This window comes from Passer montanus, unplaced genomic scaffold, assembly GCF_014805655.1.
Source record: "Passer montanus isolate IOZ18808 unplaced genomic scaffold, ASM1480565v1 scaffold47, whole genome shotgun sequence".
Classification (NCBI taxonomy): Eukaryota; Metazoa; Chordata; class Aves; order Passeriformes; family Passeridae; genus Passer; species Passer montanus.
This window is the reverse complement of record NW_024369596.1, coordinates 5127615-5150249: the sequence shown is the minus strand read 5'-3', so window position 1 is coordinate 5150249 and position 22635 is coordinate 5127615. Positions and strand designations below refer to the sequence as shown.

Below are 22635 nucleotides of genomic sequence, written 5' to 3'. Positions count from 1 at the left end.
GAGGCTAAGGCAGGGGATGGGTATGAAAGGCTGTGCAAGGCAAGGGAGGGGCAGGAAGGGCAGGGGAGGGACACAGAGGTGCCCATAAGGCAATGCAAGGCTGGGCTGGCAGACCAGGGCAGGTCAGAGGAACAGGCAAGGCAAGGGTTAACGTTTGGGATTAGGATGCTATGGTTAGGGCAAGGTAAAGGTTATATTTAGAGTTATGGTTTGTGTGTTAGGGTTAGGGTTAAACTTAGGGTGTTAGGGTAATTAGGATTAAGGTTCAAGGTAGGGTTTTGTATGGGTTAGGTTAAGGTTCAGGTTTAGTATTATGGTTTTGCCTTAATGTTTAGGGTTTTGGTTTTTTTTTGGTGGTAGGGATGATGTTAGGGTTGGGGCTGGTGGCTGTTACTGGTGCTTAGGCTAAGGTTTATGTCTGGGGTTTATTGTGAGTTATAGGGTTAGGGCTTGTGGCCTTTAGAAGTACCTAGTGTTAGTGTTAGCATTTAGGGGTTTTGGTTAAATTAGCAGTTAGGGTTAGGTTACCTTCAGGGTTGGAGTTTGGTTATAGTTAGTGTTAGAATTCGTGCTAAGGTTGACCTAATGTTTAGGGTTAGGATTAGTTTTAGGGATAGGGTTATGGTTATATTTAGTATTAAATTTTAAGTTTGGAGTTATTGGCATTCCAATATCCTGGAGTGCCCTGCCAGAGCAGAACAAGGTACAGTAGCAAGTTGCACACAAGAGACTCAGGCTTGCTGAAGTTCCATCTCACATCACACCCAGAAATACCAGAATATTCTCTGTACTCAGCATCAGGCCAGGCAGTGCTCAGTGCATCACCAAACACCCAGAGACACCGCTAACCTGTTTACTATCTCTTCTTTCTCAAACTTCAAGAGGTTCCAGATTCTTCCCAAAGCTTCCCACGAGATCCTCTTTCTGCTGCTGAGGAGGATTGTTCAGCAGACACATTTTGAACAGGATCCATCCAGGAGAGGTTATTTCCTGAATGGAAATGCAACTCCTTTATACAGGCTGGATTAGGGAGCCAGTGGCCAAACTGTTCCCTTCAGACCTTATTTTCTTTGGGCTTTAAGCATACCCCACATGAGACATCTGGCAGAGTTTGCAGGATACAGTTTGCTTTGGCACTCGCCAGATTTTGGAGCTCACAGTGTTTAAAAAGGATTTTATGAATTGAAGATCTCACTCTCTTCTGTAATGCTTCAAATTAAGGTTTCCACATATGCCTTTAATAGAGATTCATTAAGACACTTATTGTATGTTAAATAAACATCACTCAGTGAAATAGAACTCCCTCACCGAGGATTAACAAACACACAGCTCAGTCAGGGTCCTGCAGCAGTTAAACCTCCAATACAGCTTCAGTGTCACTACCATCTTTTCATTAAGATAATACTTGCCCTATTAATGCTAATTCAAAGAATAATGCCTTCCCACTCGTGTGGCACTGGTCACACCAAGGCCCAGAGCACCAATTCCCTCCCCATCTCCAGGGGGCCAGGTCAGTTCTCAGGACAACCAGGGCTGCTCACTGCCCACTGCTCCAGGTCAGCTCCCAGACAGGTGTTAGAGAGTGGATTTCAGGAGATTGGAGGGGTGTGTGCAAAACCCCTGACGTGTCCTGGGAAATGCTGGGCAGGTTAGCTACCCCTGGCTTTCCCAGGTGAGCAGGGCAGAGCTCAAGTCCTGGACCCCTCCCAGCACAGAGCCACCGGAGCAGGAAGGGATTGCTGCCCGACACAACACCTCCTTCCACTCACATCCTGCCAAGAACACCTCTCCAGGACCCTGCTGGGAGGGCTGGGGAAGGCCAGCCCTCTGCTGGGAGCCACTCCAGCCATGCAGGAGCCAGGAGGGAACGGAGCAGCCTGGATCCCTGCCTGCACACCCTCACAGGCTGGCGTGTTTCTGCAGGAGCACCTCAAGGCACAGACTCCAGCTCTAGCCACAGCTGCCCAGCCCCAAGAGCCCAGGCCCTGGTGCAGCACTCAGGACCAGATTCCTCTGTCCAGGCTGACCTTCCAGCAGGAGATGGAGCAGATGTTCCAGCCCAGGCTCCAAGGGGGCTCAGCAGCCCGAGCCAGAGCTGTGTTGTAACACTTGGCTGTCCATGCACAGAGATTCCCCTGCCCCTCATTCCTGGGGTTTTGGTAATGATTATTACTATAAAAGTTGAACAGAAAGAAAGCAACAGTGGATTCCTTGCACCCTGATAATTTTAATTGGATTTGTCTTCCTTAAATGGTGAATATAATTGACCTCATTTCAAAAGAAGCCTGGAGGAGCAAGTTCTCCTTCCCCATGGGACAGTCACCTTCCCTGCAGCTCAGGGGTTCAGCCTGTTAACATGGCTCCCAGTTGTTAGTCTGTAAATAACCCATCACCAAGCCCTACAGCAGACTACACAATTAGATATTGATCAATTGTTAAAGCATCTCTGAAATGTACTCTGTAAAAAGGGAAATGACCTTATCCTTCCTTTGAGACTCTTCACCTTCCTCCTCCAAGAATTCCTACAGCATGACTTGCTGCATTCCCTGCCATCCCCTTGCTGCGTGGGACTCCTGCATGAGCTCTTTTTCAGAGCTCAGTTTCCTTTCCAAAGCAATGCCAACCAAAGGCAGCACAAAAAAACCCTGAAGAGACTTTATTAACCTGCTCCCCTCTCACTCAAACTTCCTCTTCTGGCAAAGAAGGAGAAAAGGCACTAAAAAAAGGGGGAAAAAGATTCAGTCCAAAAGGTTTGTGGAGACTGACCTCCATGGTTCAGGTCATTTTATGACTTGCCACACTAGTTTGATATTGAAAAACAAGACTGAGGGAAAAGACAGAGCTGGGCTAATCCCTGGGGGATTTTCTGTGGGAGGTACAGAGAACCCACCCAGACACCCCACAGCACTGCAAACTCAGGGCTGTACCCCTAAATAAGCCCACAGAGGTGTTCATTTCAATCACTTCTTTCCTGTTCTGAAGGATCAGGAAGGAGGCAGGGACACCAAGGGCTCCCAAGACACCCAAGCACACAAATGTCACCCCAGCGTGACAGAGCAGCACATTTGGAATGGAAGGTGCTGGGATCAGAGTGGGATCTCCACAGGAGGGAAATGCTGAATCCTGCTCCAAGCCCAAGGCTCCAGAGAAGACATCTGGCAAGATCAGGAAAGGGAGGCAGGTAACCATGACAACCACTCATTTCTTAGAATCAGACAACAAAAATGACTCCTGGAGCCACAGGCCCCATGACCACACCTCTGCTTCCACCTGGCTGGAGGACAGAAGGACCCTGGGAATGTACCACAGGCTTCCCCTAATTCAGAGACCCCCCATTTCACTCCTCTGCTCAGCACAGGCAGGGAAACCTGCCCAATTCCATACTCCTAGATCCCAATCTTCCCTGTTTCACCACTGACACAGAGGCCAGGCAGGCACCTCCAAGCACTTTGCTTCCAAAAACCTGAGAAAAACAAATGGAAAAGCTGTATGAAAATTACCACGGGTGCTAAGAAACAGCCAAAGCTGAATGTAACCCACCATTTCATGGCAGAGCTTCATCTTTCTAGAACAGCAGAACAAATCTAAAATGTGCAAGTGCACTATCATTGTTATTCACTGTACACATCAGGTGGGAAGCTTTCATCTCCACTGGGCACCCACATCACAGATTTTATGAGCTGTGCACACACATAAAGCTGGGAATAAAACTGAAATGGTTCAGAGCTTAGCATGTTAATGCTTCAGGCAAAAGGCACGGAGCTGAGCAGCCCCCTCAGCCCCCAGCCCACCTCCCTGAATCTGAGCAGAATCCCAGAATATTCTGGGCTGGAAGGGACCCACACAGCAGTTCTCCCTCCCACCCTTCACTGCCTCCCTCTGCATCTTCCCAGCACTTCCAGGACCTTCTGGTCATGTTGTCCTCTCAAAGTGCTCAGCCAGACACAAAGAGAGCTGCTCCCACAAAAGGTTCAGTTCTTCAGGGCAGACATTTGTGGTTGTTTTCTGCCCCTGCTGTAGGTGAGAAAAAGGCCAAGGATGGGGGTCTAGCAGCAAGGTGTGCTGAAAATGGAAACTGAGGAGGAGGCTGAGACCCTGCATTACTTTTGCAAGTGTCTTAGAGCTTGGTGTCAATGGTTTGTTTTTTTCTGGATAACCTTTGCTGTCTCAATGAGTTTTTTTTAAAAAAAGCTGAAACACCTTGCCTGCTGTCCCGGCAGCATTGCCAAGCTCTCCACTCCCCAGAGAGTGATCAGACAGAAATACAGAAATACAATCACTGCACAGTTTTACCCCCACCCCAACTCACACAGCATTTCTGCTCAAGCATTATGCTGTAGCTCTAACATCCCCCTTGCTTTTCCAGCCTGCTGGATCCTCACAGCTGCCCAGCTCAGTCTCCTGAATCTCCTGAGAAGGATTTTTGGTCAGGCTCTCCAGCATCCATCTCTTGCAAAACCACATTTTGAAGTATAAGATCCTTTCCTTTCCCTTTGCATTCCCCAGTATAAGATCTTTACCTTTTCCTTCACATTCCCCAGTAAAATCTTTGCTTTTTCCATCACATTCCCCAGTATAAGATCCTTTCCTTTTCCTTCACATTCCCCAGTAAAATCTTTGCTTTTTCCATCACATTCCCCAGTATAAGATCCTTGTCTCCCCTCCAACCTTCCACCTTCCCAGGAAGGGCTGGAGAAGCTCCTGGAGCAGAGGGCAGGGTTAGCCAGCTCTCATCCCCCAGGGGCAGGATTAAAGCTCAGCCACATCCTTGTGTTTTTTGTGGGGTTTTTTTTTGTGTTATCTTAACTGGATGATTTGGGTTGACCCAAGTAAACTCACCCCAATCAACATCCACCCCACAGAGCTGCCCCATGTCAATAAAAGACCCCATGGAGCCAAACTGGGAGTCACAAAACCAGCCCATGGACCTTTATTTTCCTAGCCAATTATTTTATTTTAATTTTTTGGCTTAATTATGATTCATTTAGGTTTCATTATCCTTGAGCACCTGCTTTTCTGGCTTGAGTTCAGTGCCAGGCACTCTGCGCACTCCACCCAGCCCAGAGAGGAGCTCTGTGCTGCAGAGGGAGCCAGGAGTGTTTCAGATGTCAGTGTCTCCAGCTGCTGTGTTGATTTTGAGAGAACAAATGTGCCCAGTGAAGCAGGGAGGTTGACATAACTCTGTCACTGCTCAGTGCTACACAAAGCATTGAGGTTCAAGGAGCGAGCACACAGAAACCCTGTTTGGAAATGTACTGAATTCAACACACAAAAGGAGAAGAATGGAAACAAAACGCACAGGATTTCAAAGCTGACATCAAATGAGCCTTGCAGAATGAGCTTTTAATTAAACAATATTAGAGGTCCCTTTTTCGGAGTGGGGGGAAGAAAAGGAAAAAAAGGAAGGGCTTAAAGTTGTTATTTTCTTGAATAGATTCTGTAAGTGGTTGTGCTCAGGAGATGGAAGTTGCTGAGGGAAGTTTTGATTTGGGGAGCACAGGTACCACCCTGCCTTTGGCAAGAGCCACCAAGAGAGGAAAAAGATGTTTCTGGCTGGGACATAATTGATGATCCAGTTCAACCCCTTTCTTTCCCACTGAGTATGGAACACTCAAAGGCAGTGACTGGAAGGGCTCAGGGCAGTGTTTTGGACAGGAGAGTCAAAGGTTTGCTTTAACCACAGCACAGGGGTCTCGTGGGGGCCTCTGTCTGGACAGAGATGCACATGTGTGGATTGGGAAATGAAGAGGGAGAAGATATGGCAGAGAAAAGGGGAAACGCAAATTTGGTCTACAGCTGCTTTCTATTTTGAGCCAAAAATTCAAAATACAGTACAGGACTTGGTTGCAAGGTTCTCTTCCTTGAATTCCAAAATGCTTCTTACCCAGGTACTCTGCAGCAGGGGGGAAGGTGCTATGAGAACACAGGGTCTTAATATTGCCAGGGAGCTTTTCAGTTGTTAAAAAATGCAGAAAATAAAATTTTAATGGATCCCCCATAAAAAAGGAAAAAAAAAGGAAAAAAAAGGAAAAAAAAAAAGAAAACCAAAACAACAAAAAAATTAACAACATCCCCCATAAACAAGGAAAAAAAAGGGGAAAAAAAAAAAAGAAAACCAAAACAACAAAAAAATTAACAAAAAAAACAAAGGGGGAAAAATCAGGAAAAAACCCAAACCGCTGCTGGAACAAATAATGAAATGAATTCCCCTAATTACCACAAGATGCTCCCCAAGTCTGACAGTATCTCTTGGAGCAGATGTGTTCAAATAACATTTCCTCATCCTCCAGCCTGCATGGGCAGATTCCAGCACCAGGCACTAATGTTAAAAAGTGCCTAATAAGTACTGACATTTAAGAGCCTGCCTTGGCTTTTGGTGTCTGCATTTTTCCCATCTTCCAGGCCAAGTTACAAAAGTTTTGCTGGCATTATTCACATCGGAAAGTGCTTGATTTAAATAAAACCCAAACCACTAAAATCTGGATTCATGAAAGCAGTTGCTAGAAAGGAAGGAGCGGAGCCCTTGCAGATTTTCTGCAGACAGAGTGAGTGCAAAGGGGCAGGCCTGAGCTTTGTCCAGCAGTGACAGCAAACGCTGCCTGCCTTGCTCAGAAGCCCCTGCAGATGTTCTTTAGGGATGAAGGATTATACACACTCACACACAGATCCCAAGCAGGTTTTTCTCATGGCTTTCCCTTGTGATGTGCTGGTCCCAGCCTGCTGCAGGGTGATGGAGGTTCTTGGAGTGGTGTCTTCACTGAACAATAGGCAAGCTGGCAGCTGCAAAAATGCAGAAGAGAAAATTATGCCAATTTTTTCTCCACAGTCCTTCCCTTGCTGCTTGGGGATGGACTGTCCAAAGAGCTCAGAGATTTTGAAGCAGACCCAAGAACAAATGTTCTGAATTCTGCCATCTGTTGCCTCCCCTCTATCACTGGTGCTCCATAGCTGCTCTACAAATGTTTAAGTGGAGAGCATTGTGACGATTTGTAAAGAACATCTTCACAGCCTCTTTTCCATTTCTCTCTCCCTTTTCCCTGCTCCCATGTCCAGAGCAACCTCCTCTCCTCTCTTCTCCTCTCTTCTCCTCTCTTCCCCTTTTCAGTGCCCTGAGTGTCCCTCTCAGCCATGTGTGAGCACAGAGGTGGGAGAGCTGCTTGGAAGAGCTGGAAATTAAGAAATGTTCCTTGAAACTGTGCCAGTGAATCCTCCCAAGGGAGAGGGGTGGGTTCCTGACAGCAGGTACCTCTCTGCTTGTTCTGAGCCTGCCTGCAGAATCCAGGCTCCTGTCCTCCTCAGGGCCCCTCTCTCTACCCCCACTCTCCATCCTCATTTCTGAACGAGCTCCAGGGTTGATTTCCTGCATGTTTGAATAGGACCAGCTTGACACAGCCTGCCTTAGGATGAAATCACCAACTTGGCTTGCCTTCTGTCTGAAAAACAAATCCTTCTGCAGGGCTTTCATCTAGAAAAAGGAGAAGGATTCTGAAATGCAGGCAGGCCTCTGCCAAGTTCCTGTGAACTGCTGCCTGAGTAAGGCTTATGTTTTCTGTGTACTTAGCTTATCTTTAATAAAGGTAACCTACCTGAGATTTTACCCTAAAACCCATCCATGGATCTCTTCCTGTTCCCTCCCTCAGTGGCTCAGAATAAGGAAGCAGAGCAGAGGGAAGTGAGGTGTGGGTGCTTGCAGGAACTCGCTGTTTCCACAGACAATGGGAAATCTCAAAAACTCCCACAGGGAGAAAGGGAAACTAAGACACCAGCCTCAGAGTGAGAGCTTTCTTCCATATCCCAATCTTCCCAGGTATTGAGGCTGTTACAGGAATATCATCTTCTGGACACCTGGCCTTTGGCTTTCCTATCACTACACAGAAAATGATGATGATGGTGGTGATGGTGACAACTTTGGGGGAGCTGGGAGCTCTGCAGGCATTTTTTTGTGTGCAAGCAGCACCATGCAAGGGCAAAGGGGTCTGGCATGCACCAGGAGCCTGCTGCACACTGTGGCTCCTGCACTGCTTGTGGGACAGAGTTCCTCCTGTGACAGCCCTCAAACCTGCCAAGCAATGGATGGGCTGTTCCAGCTACACATGGTTGGCACTGTTTGCATCCTAATGAGTAAGGTGCCAAAAGGATAAGGTACCAGTTGCATTTGAAACCTCAAAATTATCCCAAGGCCTCTCTCTGCCATTGTCCAGCCCCTCTAATTTCCTCCCCCAGAAGAGAAAATGAAAGAGGAGTGGAGATAGATGAGCAGAGGAGTGGAGATGGGCAGAGGAGTGGAGATGAGAGTACAGCAGAGTCCTGGAGGTGGGTGGAGATGCAATGGGAGTCTGGGCTCAGGGCTGAGTTTGGGGCAGGGGCTCCAGCCCAGTCCTCCTCAGCTCAGGCCATGCTGAGCCACACACCAAGGTCCTCCAGCCCTGCCCTGCCTGGGGGCAGGTGTTAGCTGGGCACAGGCAAGGCTGGGTTATACACTCACTCTGCCAACCCTTCTCCTTGCTGGAGAGCTGGGATCTGGAAGCCTCCATCTGGTTATCATTGGTACCAGAGCAGCATGTGGCCAGGACACGTGTAACTCACATTTTCCTCTGGACCACACTCAGCCTGCACTCACTTATTGTGGGGGAGGGACTGGAAAAACCATTGACTCACTGGCAGGAACAAAACATTCAAAATCCTGAAATGATTCTTTTTAACAAAGCTTTTCTGCTGGTGCAGAGGAAAGGGAACAAGTGTTGACTAGGAAAGTTTGGGGGCTGCATGGAGTTTTCCTTCTGTGAGAAGTGGGAGGGATATACTGAAGGGACATTTCTTCCTGGCACTGCTTTCATCAGTGTCAAGTTTCTGCTCTGGCCTTGCTCTGTCTGTACCTGGTTGAACCCATACAGAAAAACTGAGAGCCACTCCACCTCTATTCCTCAAATCCTGTCTGGGTTAGAAATGTCTCCATGAGAAATGGAACCCAGGGGGGGTTCAAACCCTCCTGTCAGCTTGGGCACAGTACCTCAGACCAAAAGGCACTCTGCAAATGGCTAAAATGCTCTGAGCTGGGAGAGGAGGGGATCAAAGGTGTAACCTGGAATTCAGGTACAACACAGCTCTGCCAAACCCTCACCTGTGCAGGGGCTGCTCTGCAGCTGTGTGCCTCAGGTTTCCTACACCAATGGGTCAAACCTGCAGTGCATCAGGCATTCTAAAAGCTGATTCACAGAGAAAGAAGAAAATAAATCTATAGAAAAACCACAGACATAAAATGCCTGTGGGCAAAAAGGTCTCAAATGTGGGCAACCTCCCCTCTGCCCTGTGCCACAGCTGAAGCCAACAGCTGCACTTGTGTCTGGTTCAGTGAGCTGAAATGCCTTCAGCTACTGACAAAGCTGCTGCAGATCCGAGGAGGCTCTGCTGGGCCTAAGATCTGAGCCAAGCTTAAGGCTGGATTCTGCTGCATCCAGCTCCATTTGCCACAAGGGTTCTGCCAAGCTCTCCTGAGCCCGGGAGAGAGTCCAGTTGTGCTTCTCAGCCCTGCTCTCCTGCCCCTGTACTCTTCCTCCCTCAGCCTGCTGCTGGAAAACACAGGATCATGGAGATTAGCCAGAGCTCAAAGGCCTTTCAAGTATTTTCCACAGAGCACGAAACCTCTGTCTCTGCTCCTTGCTGGCGTCACACAAAGACATTTCTCCCCCCACCCCACACACCCTCCCAGACATCTGAGAACAGCGAGTGTCTCACAGAACTGAAGAGCGTTCCCGTCCTGAAACCCAACAAACAATGAGATGGCTGAACATCTGCAGGGAACAGATGCTTCTCACATCCCTGCATGGTGCAATTCAGTGTGGACTTGATGCCACCCAGGGCTGCGTGCCCCTGCAGAAGGGGAAGCTGGGCTCCTTGGCAGAGCAGAGCTGTGAGTCAGGGCTGCTGGTGCAGCTGGTGCCTCACTGAGAGCCCCAAACAGCTGAGGATCCCAAAGCACACGGCCAAACGGGGAGCTGCTCACAGCACGTGTGGGTAGGAGACACCAGGAGTTACTGAGGGGATGAGAGTGCAGCAGAGTCCTGGGGGTGAGAGGAGATGCAATGGAGTCTGAGCTCAGGGCTGAGTTTGGGGCAGGGGCTCCAGCCCAGTCCTCCTCAGCTCAGGCCATGCTGAGCCACACACCAAGGTCCTCCAGCCCTGCCCTGCCTGGGGCAGGTGTTAGCTGGGCACAGGCAAGGCTGGGTTATACACTCACTCTGCCAACCCTTCTCCTTGCTGGAGAGCTGGGATCTGGAAGCTTCCATCTGGTTATCACTGGTACTGGAGAAGGGGAAGGCACGGGTGAGGGCTGTGCACACAGGCACTGCAACATCAGTCAGCTCAGCCCAAGTGCCCCACTGCTCCTGTCAGAAAACCTTAGCCCAGCTGACAGCAGGGTGTGCAGAACTGACCTGCTGGCTCAGCCTGGGGAGTTTCCAGCCAGAAAAACTGACACCTTTGGCAGGTGGGTAACAGGGACTGACCCCACAACCATCAAAGGACAAGAACGACCCCTTGTAGCAGGCAGTGCTGAAGCAGAAGCCTCTTGTGCCCTGTAGCAGACCAGGAATGGACAGGAACAGCAGACACCTGTCCTTCAGTCTGGGAGTGCCTGGATCAGGTGTCCTGTTTCCCTGCTGAGTCTGGGAGTGCCTGGATCACCCTGCTGAGCACCCAGGGAAGCAGGAGCAGGTGCCTTTGTTTTGGCAGTCTGAGGCTGCCAAGCCAAGCTCTGTGGGAAGGACACTTTGAAGACAGATCCCGTGCTATTTTCACAGCCCAGCCTTTCATGGCCTGACTCTTGGAGATGGATGAGTGAGATCATACCTGCCAGGTGAGAAAGGCAAGAGCTGTGCTGACAAGTCCCACCTACAGCACCGGGGAAGGGAGATGATGTTGCAAACTGCCACAGGTTTAGTCTGTGCTCAGCTAAGCTGAGCCCTCCAACTCCAAACCCATGAAAGTTTATAGATGAAATCCACGAGGCATTAATCTAGTTCTGTCCCTTCCAACCACCAATGAGCTGCCAAGCAGCAGCCTTGGGTGTTACACAGAAATAATCCCAGCCTGAGCTTCTTATGGCATCATAAATTGCCTGTGCCGTCAGTCAGCAGAAACCTGAGATGAAATTCTTTCATTTGCAGTTAATTATTTCCAAGCCTTTGCAGCCTTAGCAGAACTGGTGAAAGGTGCTGAACTGACAGCCCTGAAGAAACAGGCTTTCCATGTGTCCACAGGGATGGGCAGAAGGGAGCCAGCAGCAGGAGCTTCAGCCTGACGTGCAAGGCTGGGACTGCTCTTCCTCCCTGCTGCTGCTGCACCCTGAGCAGCTCTGCTTGCTGGAAAACCACAGCCCCAGACGGATGGAGCTGCTTCCCAGGGCCAAGCCCAACATGACTTTGTGTGTCTGGCAGCCTGGGAGGGTGAGGCAGCCTCCTCCAGCCCCGCTGCTGACGTTTATCATGGCCAGGTGCAAATCTTCTTGCACTGGCCCAGAGCCACGAGACCAGCATGTTTTTCAGAGTTTCACCCTCCTACCAGACAGTGTTTTTCAATATTTTGCATTAAATCTTCTGCTGTATTTGATTAGCCTGCAGCAGCTGTTTTCCACTCTCACAACAAATCATAAATCTATAAGCTTATGTGTGAGAGACTGTCTGTGCCTGGGAATGCTGGTGTCTGAGGGAGCGTGGCTGACAGCTGTGGGTGAGCCTGCACCTGAGCACAGGCCTGGAGAGAGCAAAGGCAGGAGCCTGGCATGATCCAGTCTGGCTCTCCCTTGGAGGCCAGCTGATTACACAAGGTGGCTCTTATGTGTGTGTGGATGAATGGAAGAATTCCTGCATGGGTACAAAGGAATTTGTGCGAGTCCTTAGATGAGATCCTCACCATTCCACACTGAAGACATCAGAATAATGCCAATGAACACTTGATTGCACCGGTGTGAGCTCAGATATGTGCACCTTTCTGTGAAGGGAGGTGAATTTTACCACAATCAGGTACAACACACGAGCCTGGAGATGTCAGAACACAGGTAAAAAAGTGTAACACATCCCTGACACACCCATCCCAGTCCACAAAAACACAGGTCCACGTGCAGTCTGGGTTGGGATTGTGTGTGCTCAGTCAGGAGCTGCTTGTTGGGAAGCCAAGATCTCCTGTCCCATGGCCAATTCAGATAAGGAGAGCAAATGGCTGCAAGAGAAGGGAGGGAAGCTGCTACACATATTTTAAAAAAAAGGTGTTATTCAAAGACTATAAAAGGCAAAAGTTTGGATGAAGGAGAAGACAGAGGGTTGCCAAGTCATTGCAATAAAAAAAAAAACAGGAGGAGGCTGTTGCCAGGTCTTGGCACGTGTGCTTTTACTTGTATAAATCAGTCACTCTAGACCTGTGGTAGTTCTTGCTGACAAGCTGTCAAGCTCCTTGGCTGGGAGAACAGGGCATGTGCTTTACATGCACTTACAGAATAGTAAACTGTTATTAAAAACGGGAAAAAACCCCAGGCTGATTTACTTGTGGTTTTGCCTGCTCGGCTGTATTATCACAGAGCAAATCCACTCCTGCATGGAGCAGTGTGGATCCATGGAAAACTACAGGCTGACCTCCCGTGGAAGCACTTGACCCCTTAAGGGGAAGGGCACAAACAAAGGGTTTCCAGGAACGGAGAGCATCAGACAAAGAAAGAGCCTGTGAGAAATGCTGCTCACTTTCAAAAAAATCTAAAAGGTTTATTAAAACCTTATAAAAAATATGACAGCAGACTGAATAGAGAGAATAATACAGCTCTGGGAGCAGAGGATTTTCCCCACCATGTGCTCACCCACACAATGGAGATTTCTCTTTTTAACCCTTTACCCCTCCCAAAGTTCTGTCCATCAACTCCTTTGCTGTCCAGGGTGGAGATCACTGCCTGGCACCTTGGCAGATCACCTTCTTACACATTGGATTGGAGGTCAGGTAACAATCCCACCCTTCCAAATGTCCAAATGTCCCGAACCCTGACACCAACACAAGGGGGTAAAACATAATTATAAATCTGTAAAACTTCTCCTAACATATATCCATGATATTTGCCTTTTGATTGTGAGAGTCAGCCATGGCATCACTCATCTGTCATAAAGGCCAAAGCCCCAGCCAGGCTGTGAGGAATTCAGAGAGCCCTGAGCCTTTTTGATTGTGAGAATCAGCCATGGCATCACTCATCTGTCACAAGGCCAAAGCCCCAGCCAGGCTGTGAGGAATTCAGAGAGCCCCGAGCCCCTCGTGGCACCTGAGAAATCCCAGCCTGGCACTGGGGCACCTCTGGGCAGGCTGGGATCAGCCCGGGGTCAAGTGAGCTGGGCTCAGGGCACAGAAACGCCTGAAATCCTCGGGCAGCCAGCCCCGAGCTGCCCAGGGCTGGGGAGGTGCAGCAGGAAAAGGAGGAGGAGGAGGAGGAACAGTGCTGGCAGGGATGGGCTGCAGCCAGCAGAAGACAGGAAGGATGGATGTTCTGCTTCGGGGAGGAAAGGAGAATTAAAAGCAGAAAATCCAGCAAAGGATTTAGAGGGATGTCATCCGAGGAGAATAAATAGATAATTGTCTGAGGAGAACCTGAGCAGACTGGTTCTCTGTGTGCTGGCTCTGCACAGCCCCAGGCACACAGTGCTGGTGCCCACCAAACACCCACCCCGACCACCAGCCTTCCCCAGACAGGCTCTGCTAGCCCAGAACACACTGACTCATTTTGGACAGCACTGCAGCATTCCTGGGCTCAGCTCACACAACAGATTTTTGGGGTTTTTTTCTTTTTTTTTTTTGAAACATCCTTGTCAGGACATTCAAAGCTACAAGAATTAAAAGTGAAACCCAGCACAGATATGAAATGTTGTGGTGCTGTTTGTAGCAGTACTTCAAAAATTAGCTTTGGCTGCAAAACAGAGAGCTGGATTGTGCTGATCCAGGGTCCACAAGGCACACAAAACATCAGTATTGGAGGAGATGGAGTTTTTCTGTATGTCTTCTACTGTATTCCTCTGTTTGTAACCCCACAGCTCTGCTTGTGCTCTGAGCAGTCCCAAGGGCCTGTTCCTCCTCAACAGCACATTTTTGCCACTCAGTTTTACTGCTTATTTGTTGTAGTTATATTTGGAGGAAAGTGTAAGACAAAAACTATTTAAAAAAAATAACTGTCTGCTAACAAAACCAAACACAACTGCACAGCCTAAACCTCAAATCAAGAGCTTCTTTAGCCTGCAAGCAGACAAAACTCTAGTAATAATCCTACCACTAATTCACAGGGAGTAAAAGTTCATCAGGACACAGACCATGGATACGATGGCAAAAAAAAAGGAGAAAATGAGATGTTTGTGTGTATTTGCAAAGCGAGGCTGTGGCCAAACTGAGCACTCAGGGTTTCCAAGCCCAGCTCCTGGCCCCAGCTGACAGCCTTGCTGCCTCAGGGCAGGGATGCTGTGCCATGGCCTGTGCTGCTGAGGGCTCAGGCTGGGTCCTGGGCAGAAGGTCAGGCTTGTGCAAGGCTCCTCTGGTGCAGCAGGCACTGATCCAAACCCTCCATTCCAGGTTCTGAGCCTCGCTGGTGACTTCAGCATCCGCCTGTCCTGAGAGCGGTGGGGCAGCTCTGCTGCCAGGACATCCATGGAGCTGGGGCAGCCCCAGCTGGAGCTGGCAGCTGGAGCAACACCCAGCATTTGATGTGCTCACAGCAGCACCCAGCATTTTGTGTGCTCACAGCAACACCCAGCATTTTGTGTGCTCACAGCAGCACCCAGCACCTCGGTGTGCTCACAGCAGCATCCAGCACCTGGATGTGCTCACAGCAACACCCAGAATTTCATGTGCTCACAGCAACACCCAGAATTTGATGTGCTCACAGCAGCAGCCAGCACCTTGGTGTGCTCACAGCAGCACCCAGAATTTGATGTGCTCACAGCAACACCCAGAATTTCATGTGCGCACATCAACACCCAGAATTTCATGTGCGCACATCAACACCCAGAATTTCATGTGCGCACATCAACACCCAGAATTTCATGTGCGCACATCAACACCCAGAATTTCATGTGCTCACAGCAGCACCCAGCATTTCGTGTGCTCACAGCAATACCCAGAATTTGATGTGCTCACAGCAGCAGCCAGCCAGCAGCTGCAGGGCACAGGGCAGCAGCCCAGCCCAGCCCAGCCGTGGGGCAGAACGGGCTCTGCAGGTACACAGAGCTCAGCACCCTCTGAGGGAGGGCACCCTGTGGTATCAGGATCTCCTCAAGCTTTTATGAGCTCTCAGAGAAATATATCACACCTGAGATAGCTCAGCTACCTGAGATGGCATAAAATCAGCAGGATGGCTGCTGTGGTAGTGTAGGAAATGGAAAAGTTTTAATAAAAGGCAAAATAACAAAGCTCTTTACAGAGAAAACCCGAACCAGGGGCAAGAGGCTCTTGCGCCTGGTAAAACACCCCACAAAAGTGATGAATTCCTTTGTTCTCTTCTTTTTCTTGTGAATTGCTTAGGTGAGACCTTTTGGCTTCTGTCCAACTGACTATCCTTGAGTTTGAGGTGAAGTCCCCAAGGTCCTGTGATGTGTCTGTTTACCTAATTGAGGAGAGAAACTTCTGGGTTTTTTTCCTTTTTAAGGAGACAAAGAATAATTTGGTCACTCCATCAGCAGGGGCACATTCCTACAATCCTGCCCTGCCCAGGTGAGACCCCCCCTGCAGAGCTGCCTCCAGCTCGGGGGGCAGCACAGGGAGGAGCTGGAGCTGCTGGAGCCCAGAGGAGGCAGCAGGATGGTCAGAGGGATGGAGCAGCTCTGCTGGGAGGAAAGGCTGAGGAAACTGGGGAGTCTGGAGAGGAGCAGCTTCAGTTTGACCCAACTGTGGCCTTTCAGTCCCTAATGGGGCTGACAAGAAAGATGGGGAGAGACTTTTCACAAGTGCTGGGGTGACAGGACAAGGGAGAACGTCTTCAAACTGATAGAGTAGATTTAGGTTAGATGCATGGAAGAAATTCCTCCCTGTGAGGGTGCTAAGGCCCTGGCACAGGGTGCCCAGAGCAGCTGTGGCTGCCCCTGGATCCCTGGCAGTGCCCAAGGCCAGGCTGGACAGGGCTGGGAGCAGCCTGGGACGTGGCAGCTGGAGCAACACCCAGCATTTGATGTGCTCACAGCAACACCCAGCATTTGATGTGCTCACAGCAGCACCCAGCATTTCGTGTGCTCACAGCAGCATCCAGCACCTGGATGTGCTCACAGCAACACCCAGCATTTGATGTGCTCACAGCAGCACCCAGAATTTGATGTGCTCACAGCAGCAGCCAGCCAGCAGCTGCAGGGCACAGGGCAGCAGCCCAGCCCAGCCCAGCTGTGGGGCAGAACGGGCTCTGCAGGTACACAGAGCTCAGCACCCTCTGAGGGAGGGCACCCTGTGGTATCAGGATCTCCTCAAGCTTTTATGAGCTCTCAGAGAAATATATCACACCTGAGATAGCTCAGCTACCTGAGATGGCATAAAATCAGCAGGATGGCTGCTGTGGTAGTGTAGGAAATGGAAAAGTTTTAATAAAAGGCAAAATAACAAAGCTCTTTACAGAGAAAACCCGAACCAGGGGCAAGAGGCTCTTGCTCCTGGTAAAACACCCCACAAAAGTGATTAATTCCTTTGTTCTCTTCTTTTTCTAGTGAATTGCTTAGGTGAGACCTTTTGGCTTCTGTCCAACTGACTATCCTTGAGTTTGAGGTGAAGTCCCCAAGGTCCTGTGATGTGTCTGTTTACCTAATTGAGGAGAGAAACTTCTGGGTTTTTTTCCTTTTTAAGGAGACAAAGAATAATTTGGTCACTCCATCAGCAGGGGCACATTCCTACAATCCTGCCCTGCCCAGGTGAGACCCCCCCTGCAGAGCTGCCTCCAGCTCGGGGGGCAGCACAGGGAGGAGCTGGAGCTGCTGGAGCCCAGAGGAGGCAGCAGGATGGTCAGAGGGATGGAGCAGCTCTGCTGGGAGGAAAGGCTGAGGAAACTGGGGAGTCTGGAGAGGAGCAGCTTCAGTTTGACCCAACTGTGGCCTTTCAGTCCCTAATGGGGCTGACAAGAAAGATGGGGAGAGACTTTTCACAAGTGCTGGGGTGACAGGACAAGGGAGAACGTCTTCAAACTGATAGAGTAGATTTAGGTTAGATATATGGAAGAAATTCCTCCCTGTGAGGGTGCTAAGGCCCTGGCACAGGGTGCCCAGAGCAGCTGTGGCTGCCCCTGGATCCCTGGCAGTGCCCAAAGCCAGGCTGGACAGGGCTTGGAGCAGCCTGGGACAGTGGGAGGTGTCCCTGCCATGGCAGGGGTGGCACTGGGTGAGCTTTAAGGTCCCTTTCACCCAAACCATTCTGGGATTCTCTCTGTGTCACACAGGGTCACCTGCCTGTGTTTGTGCAGCAGAGAACTGACACTGGACACCAGCACAAAACACACAGGCTCTGACTTTTGGGGCCATCACTGCACATCCAGCCCAAAACCCCAAGGAAACACCTCAGCCCTTTGGTCCATAGTGATCTCAGGGAGTTCACTTTGGTCTTCTTTAAAAGGTGTGGCTGTGAATGAGTCATGAGGCACAGGGGATTAAAGGAAGGGGGAGTAAGAGGTTAATTGGATTCTATTTGGAGAGGGATTTAGGTTGGCTGAGTTTTTTCAGTCAGCAGCACATAGTGGAACATGTCACTTGTAATTGAGCTAATGAAACACCTCTGGAGATAAAAAACCACAAGCTAAATTCAGACTTGGCTTCAGAGACTTAAGGTTCATTCACCACAAGGTTATGCAGAGATGGAACGGCATTGTTTGAGCATGGGGAGGTAAGAGCAGGGCTGGGTTTTACTTTGCAAAATCTGTTTTTTGTCACTCAGGGCTGCTGGACCCTGGGGTGATTAAGCGGACTGTTGTGTTGTGGACACTCTTCCAGGCCAGGAACCCTCACTGCCAATATGCTAATGCAATTTTCTGAGTCCAGCCTCTCTCCTGCTCTCATGCTATTATATTTATTTTCTATAAATTGGCATTTTGCTGCATGTTTATTGCTGGGGAACTACACACGGCTGAGCTGAAAGAGCGCTGCCAATACCTGCCCTTTTCCACACCTTTTGGTGACTCTCACTGCAGTCCTTTTGGTTTTCTCAAGGGTAATTAAGGATTTGTTTTTCAGTCCTCAAAACCGTGACAAAAGCACCTCTGTCCCAAAGCCAAACTACCAAACATGACTTGAATGCAAGTAGGGGAGTGCTGCCTTCCTGGCCTGCCCCAAGGCCAAGCCAGAGTCCTCTTTGTGAGGGGTTTTAATGATCTGAAATTGCCTTGTCTTCCAAATCAAGAAGAAAACCTTTCAGAGGTTTTACCTTTCAGAGCAAGGTATATCATGTTAAAAAAAAAGACATTTTCCTGCTCAAAATCATAGATGTATTTTGTACAAAACCACCACCTCCATCTTTTCAGAATGAACCTGAATAAAAGTCACTTTCTAAATTAAAAAATTTGCAGTGAAAATTAGTTTCCAATTTTGCAGGTTTTATATTCTTGCTTTGGGGATAATTGCAATAATCCACTCATTTCCTTTCCAAGACACTTTCAGAAAACTAAAACTCCACTTCTTCCTTCCCTCTGTCTCCCTTCAGGAATTTAAAAATAAAGTTAGTTTCAATGAGCAAAGTGATTGTGCTTGACAACCCCTGATAAAAGAAACCAAGACCAACACAGTAATGAATTTTATGCAGTTGTATGAAAGACATCACGGGCATGAGCACCTCAGTTCCTCCTCTTGTGTGCAAGTTTCAGAACATGGGAGACCCCTGGAATGATGTGGCTGCACTCTGTCAGAGAAAACCATAACAGCACAAGGCAATAATGATAGGAAGCCCAGACTTACACCCATGGCCCTGCACAGATCTAGAGGGCAAGGACAGGATGGGGCTGGGTTTTATGTCCAGTGACACTTGTTCAGCAGGAATTGCCTCTTTCTCTTTGGTTTCTCCTGCTCTGGTTTGGTCTTCCTGCAGAGGTTTGATTCCTCCCTCTCTGGTTTTAGGCAAGAAGACAGGAAAGCAGCTGCCTGAGCTAGCAGCAGGTACCTGGAAAATGGAATGTTTCAGGTTAATTAAGGGATCAGAACATCCAAGGTGCTGCAGGAGAGGAAAATGTGCCCTGGTCAGTGCCTTTGTCCCTCCCAACATCCATCTCAGAGCTCTGTGCTGGCCAGCACACAAAAGAGAGCCTTTCTCAGAACAGGGGTCCTGCAAAGCCACTCTGAGATGGGAATTCAGGCTGCAGGCTTTCTGGCACCATCTCCAGCAACAAAGACAAAACCACTTCGTGCCCAGTAACAGCTCTGCAGCTGATTCAGGGAATTTGCATAAACAGCAGCTGATGGGGGAAAGGCCCCATTCCAAACGAGCTCAGCTCTCCAGGGAAAGGGATCCCATTCCCTCCCCCAAAGCTGCCCAGCTCCTACAGTGCTGAGACAAAGAGGGCCAAAGCCAGTGGTCAGAAGCTCCTTAAGACATGGCAGACAGAGCCAAGGATCATCTCCATGGAATGGTTTTATTGCAGCAAGGCTCTGCAGCCTCCCTTGATGAGAGCCATACTTCAAAGGCAATCTGGCCTGGATTATAAACTGTAATATCTGAGGAGCCAAGAGCTTGCAGTTTCCCATTAAGTGGTATTAATTGCCCTGGTTATCGTGTTCTGCAGTTTGACCTAACCTACTGATTCCCCTTGCTCTGTTGCTGCAGAACATCCATCACTTTTTAAAGGGTTCCATAAAGCTCCAGGGAGGGCTCTGGTTTGTGTTAGCTTGATTGCTCTGGACTGTGACAAAGCACCCATCACAGCTGCCCAACCACACCATAGATCAAGCTTCTCTAACCTTGCCATGTCTCCAGAGGGGAAGGCCAGGAAAATCATCAGATTTAACCTCCCAGGGCTTTATTTCTGGAGTGGAGGATGTCAGAGGCCACGCCAGCTTTCACTTTTTCCTTGTTCCCTTAGAACCCACAGCAACAGACAGGAGGAGGAAAGCAGGAAAGGCAAGGGAGAATATTGGTTTCTCTGGGTCGGGATTGAAGACACTTGAGACAGTAGTTCATGTTCAGACTCAGGTATTTATTATTTCTTATCAGTGAAACAGCCTCACAACCATGAGTTCCGCAGCTTTTCATTAGCAAGGCACAAAATGGCCAACAATCTCTTGTTCCAAGGTCTTTTAAGACTAAACTATCCAATTAAGAACTGACACCTAGATTATTTCCCCTTTTAACCCAATAAGTGATCCCTGGAAGCCTGCAATGCAGACTTTTCTGCCCAATTACAAAACATCACTCAAACCCATGAAGAAGAAGGAAGAAGGTAAAGAAGAACAACCTGCCTTCACCCTAAAACCCCCATCTTGCTTCATATTTATTTCTATATTTTATCTAAGTTTTCCACCCTGTGATATTACACACTTCTAACCAACTCCACACCTGTAATCCCAGTGCTATCAACAAATTTTGGAAGCCTTCTCCACAGCCTCAGATCAAATGCAGTGTTTTCTTGTGGGTCTGTGCCTTTAAGCACAGAAAGTTTAAAATTCTCAGCATCCAGGCTTCCAACAGGAGAACAGAAACTGGATTTTGGATGCACTGAACAGCCAAGGCCACATGCAGTGCTCAGTTCCTGGCTCCCACAGAAACCAGGTGTGAACAAGTGGCCTTTGGGAACTCAACAGCCAAGGCTTTTCTGGAGATCAGCTTTTCTCCTGGGCAACGAGGCTGCTGGGGATGAGGCCACATGTCCAACACCTGCTTGTGGCAAGGCTGGTAGGGAATCAGCACAAAAGCTCCAGCAGGTCTGGATAGCCAGTGGTTTCCATCCTGCAGTGTTTTCATCCTGGCTGAACCTGTTCTGTGCAGGGCAGGGAATGCCCAGGGTGACTCACATGGCAGTGGATGTGCAGCAAACCCATCTTGTGTAGGGTCCTCCAAAATCTGCTCCTCCTCTGCCTCTGGAAGCAAAAAGCTCAGGACCTTTCTGCTTCCTGCTACTTGGGGTGAAAAAGGTGAGGAGGAGCAAAGAAACAATGGCTTTAATTCCTATTCCCTGTGTCTCCCTCGGTGCTTTATTCCCTGAATCAACAGGAGAAATTCATAGAGTCACAGAGTAGTTTGGGTTGGAAGAGATCTTTAAGATCATCTGGTTCCAACGCCCTGCCCTGGGCAGGGAACCTTGCCCTGGACCAGTTCTGGAGAAACAGAAAATCCACAGTGTTTCCTCAATGAGAGACCCACCCTGGCAGTTTGGTACACCTGCCTCTGAATGGCAGATGAACTCCAGGGGTTTGGCTCATGTCTGCACAAACCCAGTGCTGCATGAACAGTGATTGCACCCTGCCCCACCAGAGACATCTCAGGGAGTGAGCCAGGAGCAGTTCCTGTCAGCGCAGGCAGGGCTCTGACTCAGGATTTTCCAGTTAGACTCAGGATTTTCCCAGGTTTTCTTTCCACGAATCCAAGCCCTCTCAAACAGTATCCACCCTGAGGATTCATTCCTGCCTGGGATGCCAGATGCTGCCTTCAGCTCCACTCCAGCATGCAGATGGAGAGTGGAGGGGATGATGTGGGTGCACACGTGAGCGTGGGCTCCTCCTGCGGTGCTGTGAATCAGCCACAATCACAGCACCCAGTGGCACTCTGCTAAATGCCTTTAAAAAAGGAGACTCAAGGGAACGTGAGCAACATTAGAATACTGAACTAGCTAGTTAGATTAAAAAACCATGAGCTGTAAACCTTAGAAGAGAAACACAATTTTGCCTCTAACACAAAGAGAATTTTTAAGAGCAATTCACTCTCTCTGTTCTTCAAGGAGATTTCTCAGCCTGGGCTTGTGCTCACTTTTTCAAAAGAGGCAGACCTGAGCATTTTTTTATTTCTTTCAAGCATAACAATTCAACCCAAAGCCACTTCTTTTTGTCTGGCTCCTTCCTTTCTCTGTATTAATTTCAATTCCATCAACGAGGCAGTTGCATAACTGTTGTTTGTAATTGCTGTCACGTCAACCCTGAAACTGATCACTGCCACACTGAAGTTATATAAAAGGTTTTGTTAGGATTTTTGTTATTTTTCTCGTTTAAATTGTGGGAAGATGAAGTCCTACCCTGGAGAGATGTTTTGGTTTTCTAAGCTCTGTTGTCTATTAGTCTTGTGCTTTGGTGTCTTTTCTCTCCAGTTTTGTTTTGCACAGTGCAAGGGTCTGTTTATGCACAGAAACTCTCCAAAAAGTTCTGTGCACCCCACTAATACACAGGCTATAAAATAAACTCTGCTGAGTCAGAGAAGCTACTGGCAAAAGTAAAGTTCACAAAATGGGTTTGCTCTTAAGGAGCAATTTAAATTTCTGGCAAGGCAGACTATTTAAATGCTTCAGTGGCTGGAATTGTAATTTACCTTGTTCTTCCAAAACCAGCAGGCTGTTTCCATGCAATGATGGAGTACCAAACCCCATGGGATCCTTTCTCCTTGTGTGTGTCTCTTCACCCAAACACACAGAATTGCTCCTGGAATTGAGGGGCAGCTCCTCCAAACTCCTCTTGGTGTCCTTGCTCC

At 48.8% G+C, this 22635-nt stretch overlaps 1 protein-coding gene across 1 annotated transcript in view; it reads right to left on the bottom strand.

Moving 5' to 3' along the window:
- Nucleotides 1-6739: 6739 nt before the first annotated feature.
- The window catches only part of ZBTB44 (zinc finger and BTB domain containing 44), a 56486-nt gene continuing 40590 nt past the window's right edge, over nt 6740-22635 (bottom strand). Inside the window, exon 6 of the mRNA XM_039722089.1 lies at nt 6740-6780. Within this exon, the coding sequence (XP_039578023.1) occupies nt 6755-6780 (26 nt within the window). The 3' untranslated portion in view covers nt 6740-6754. The remainder of the gene's footprint in view (nt 6781-22635) is intronic.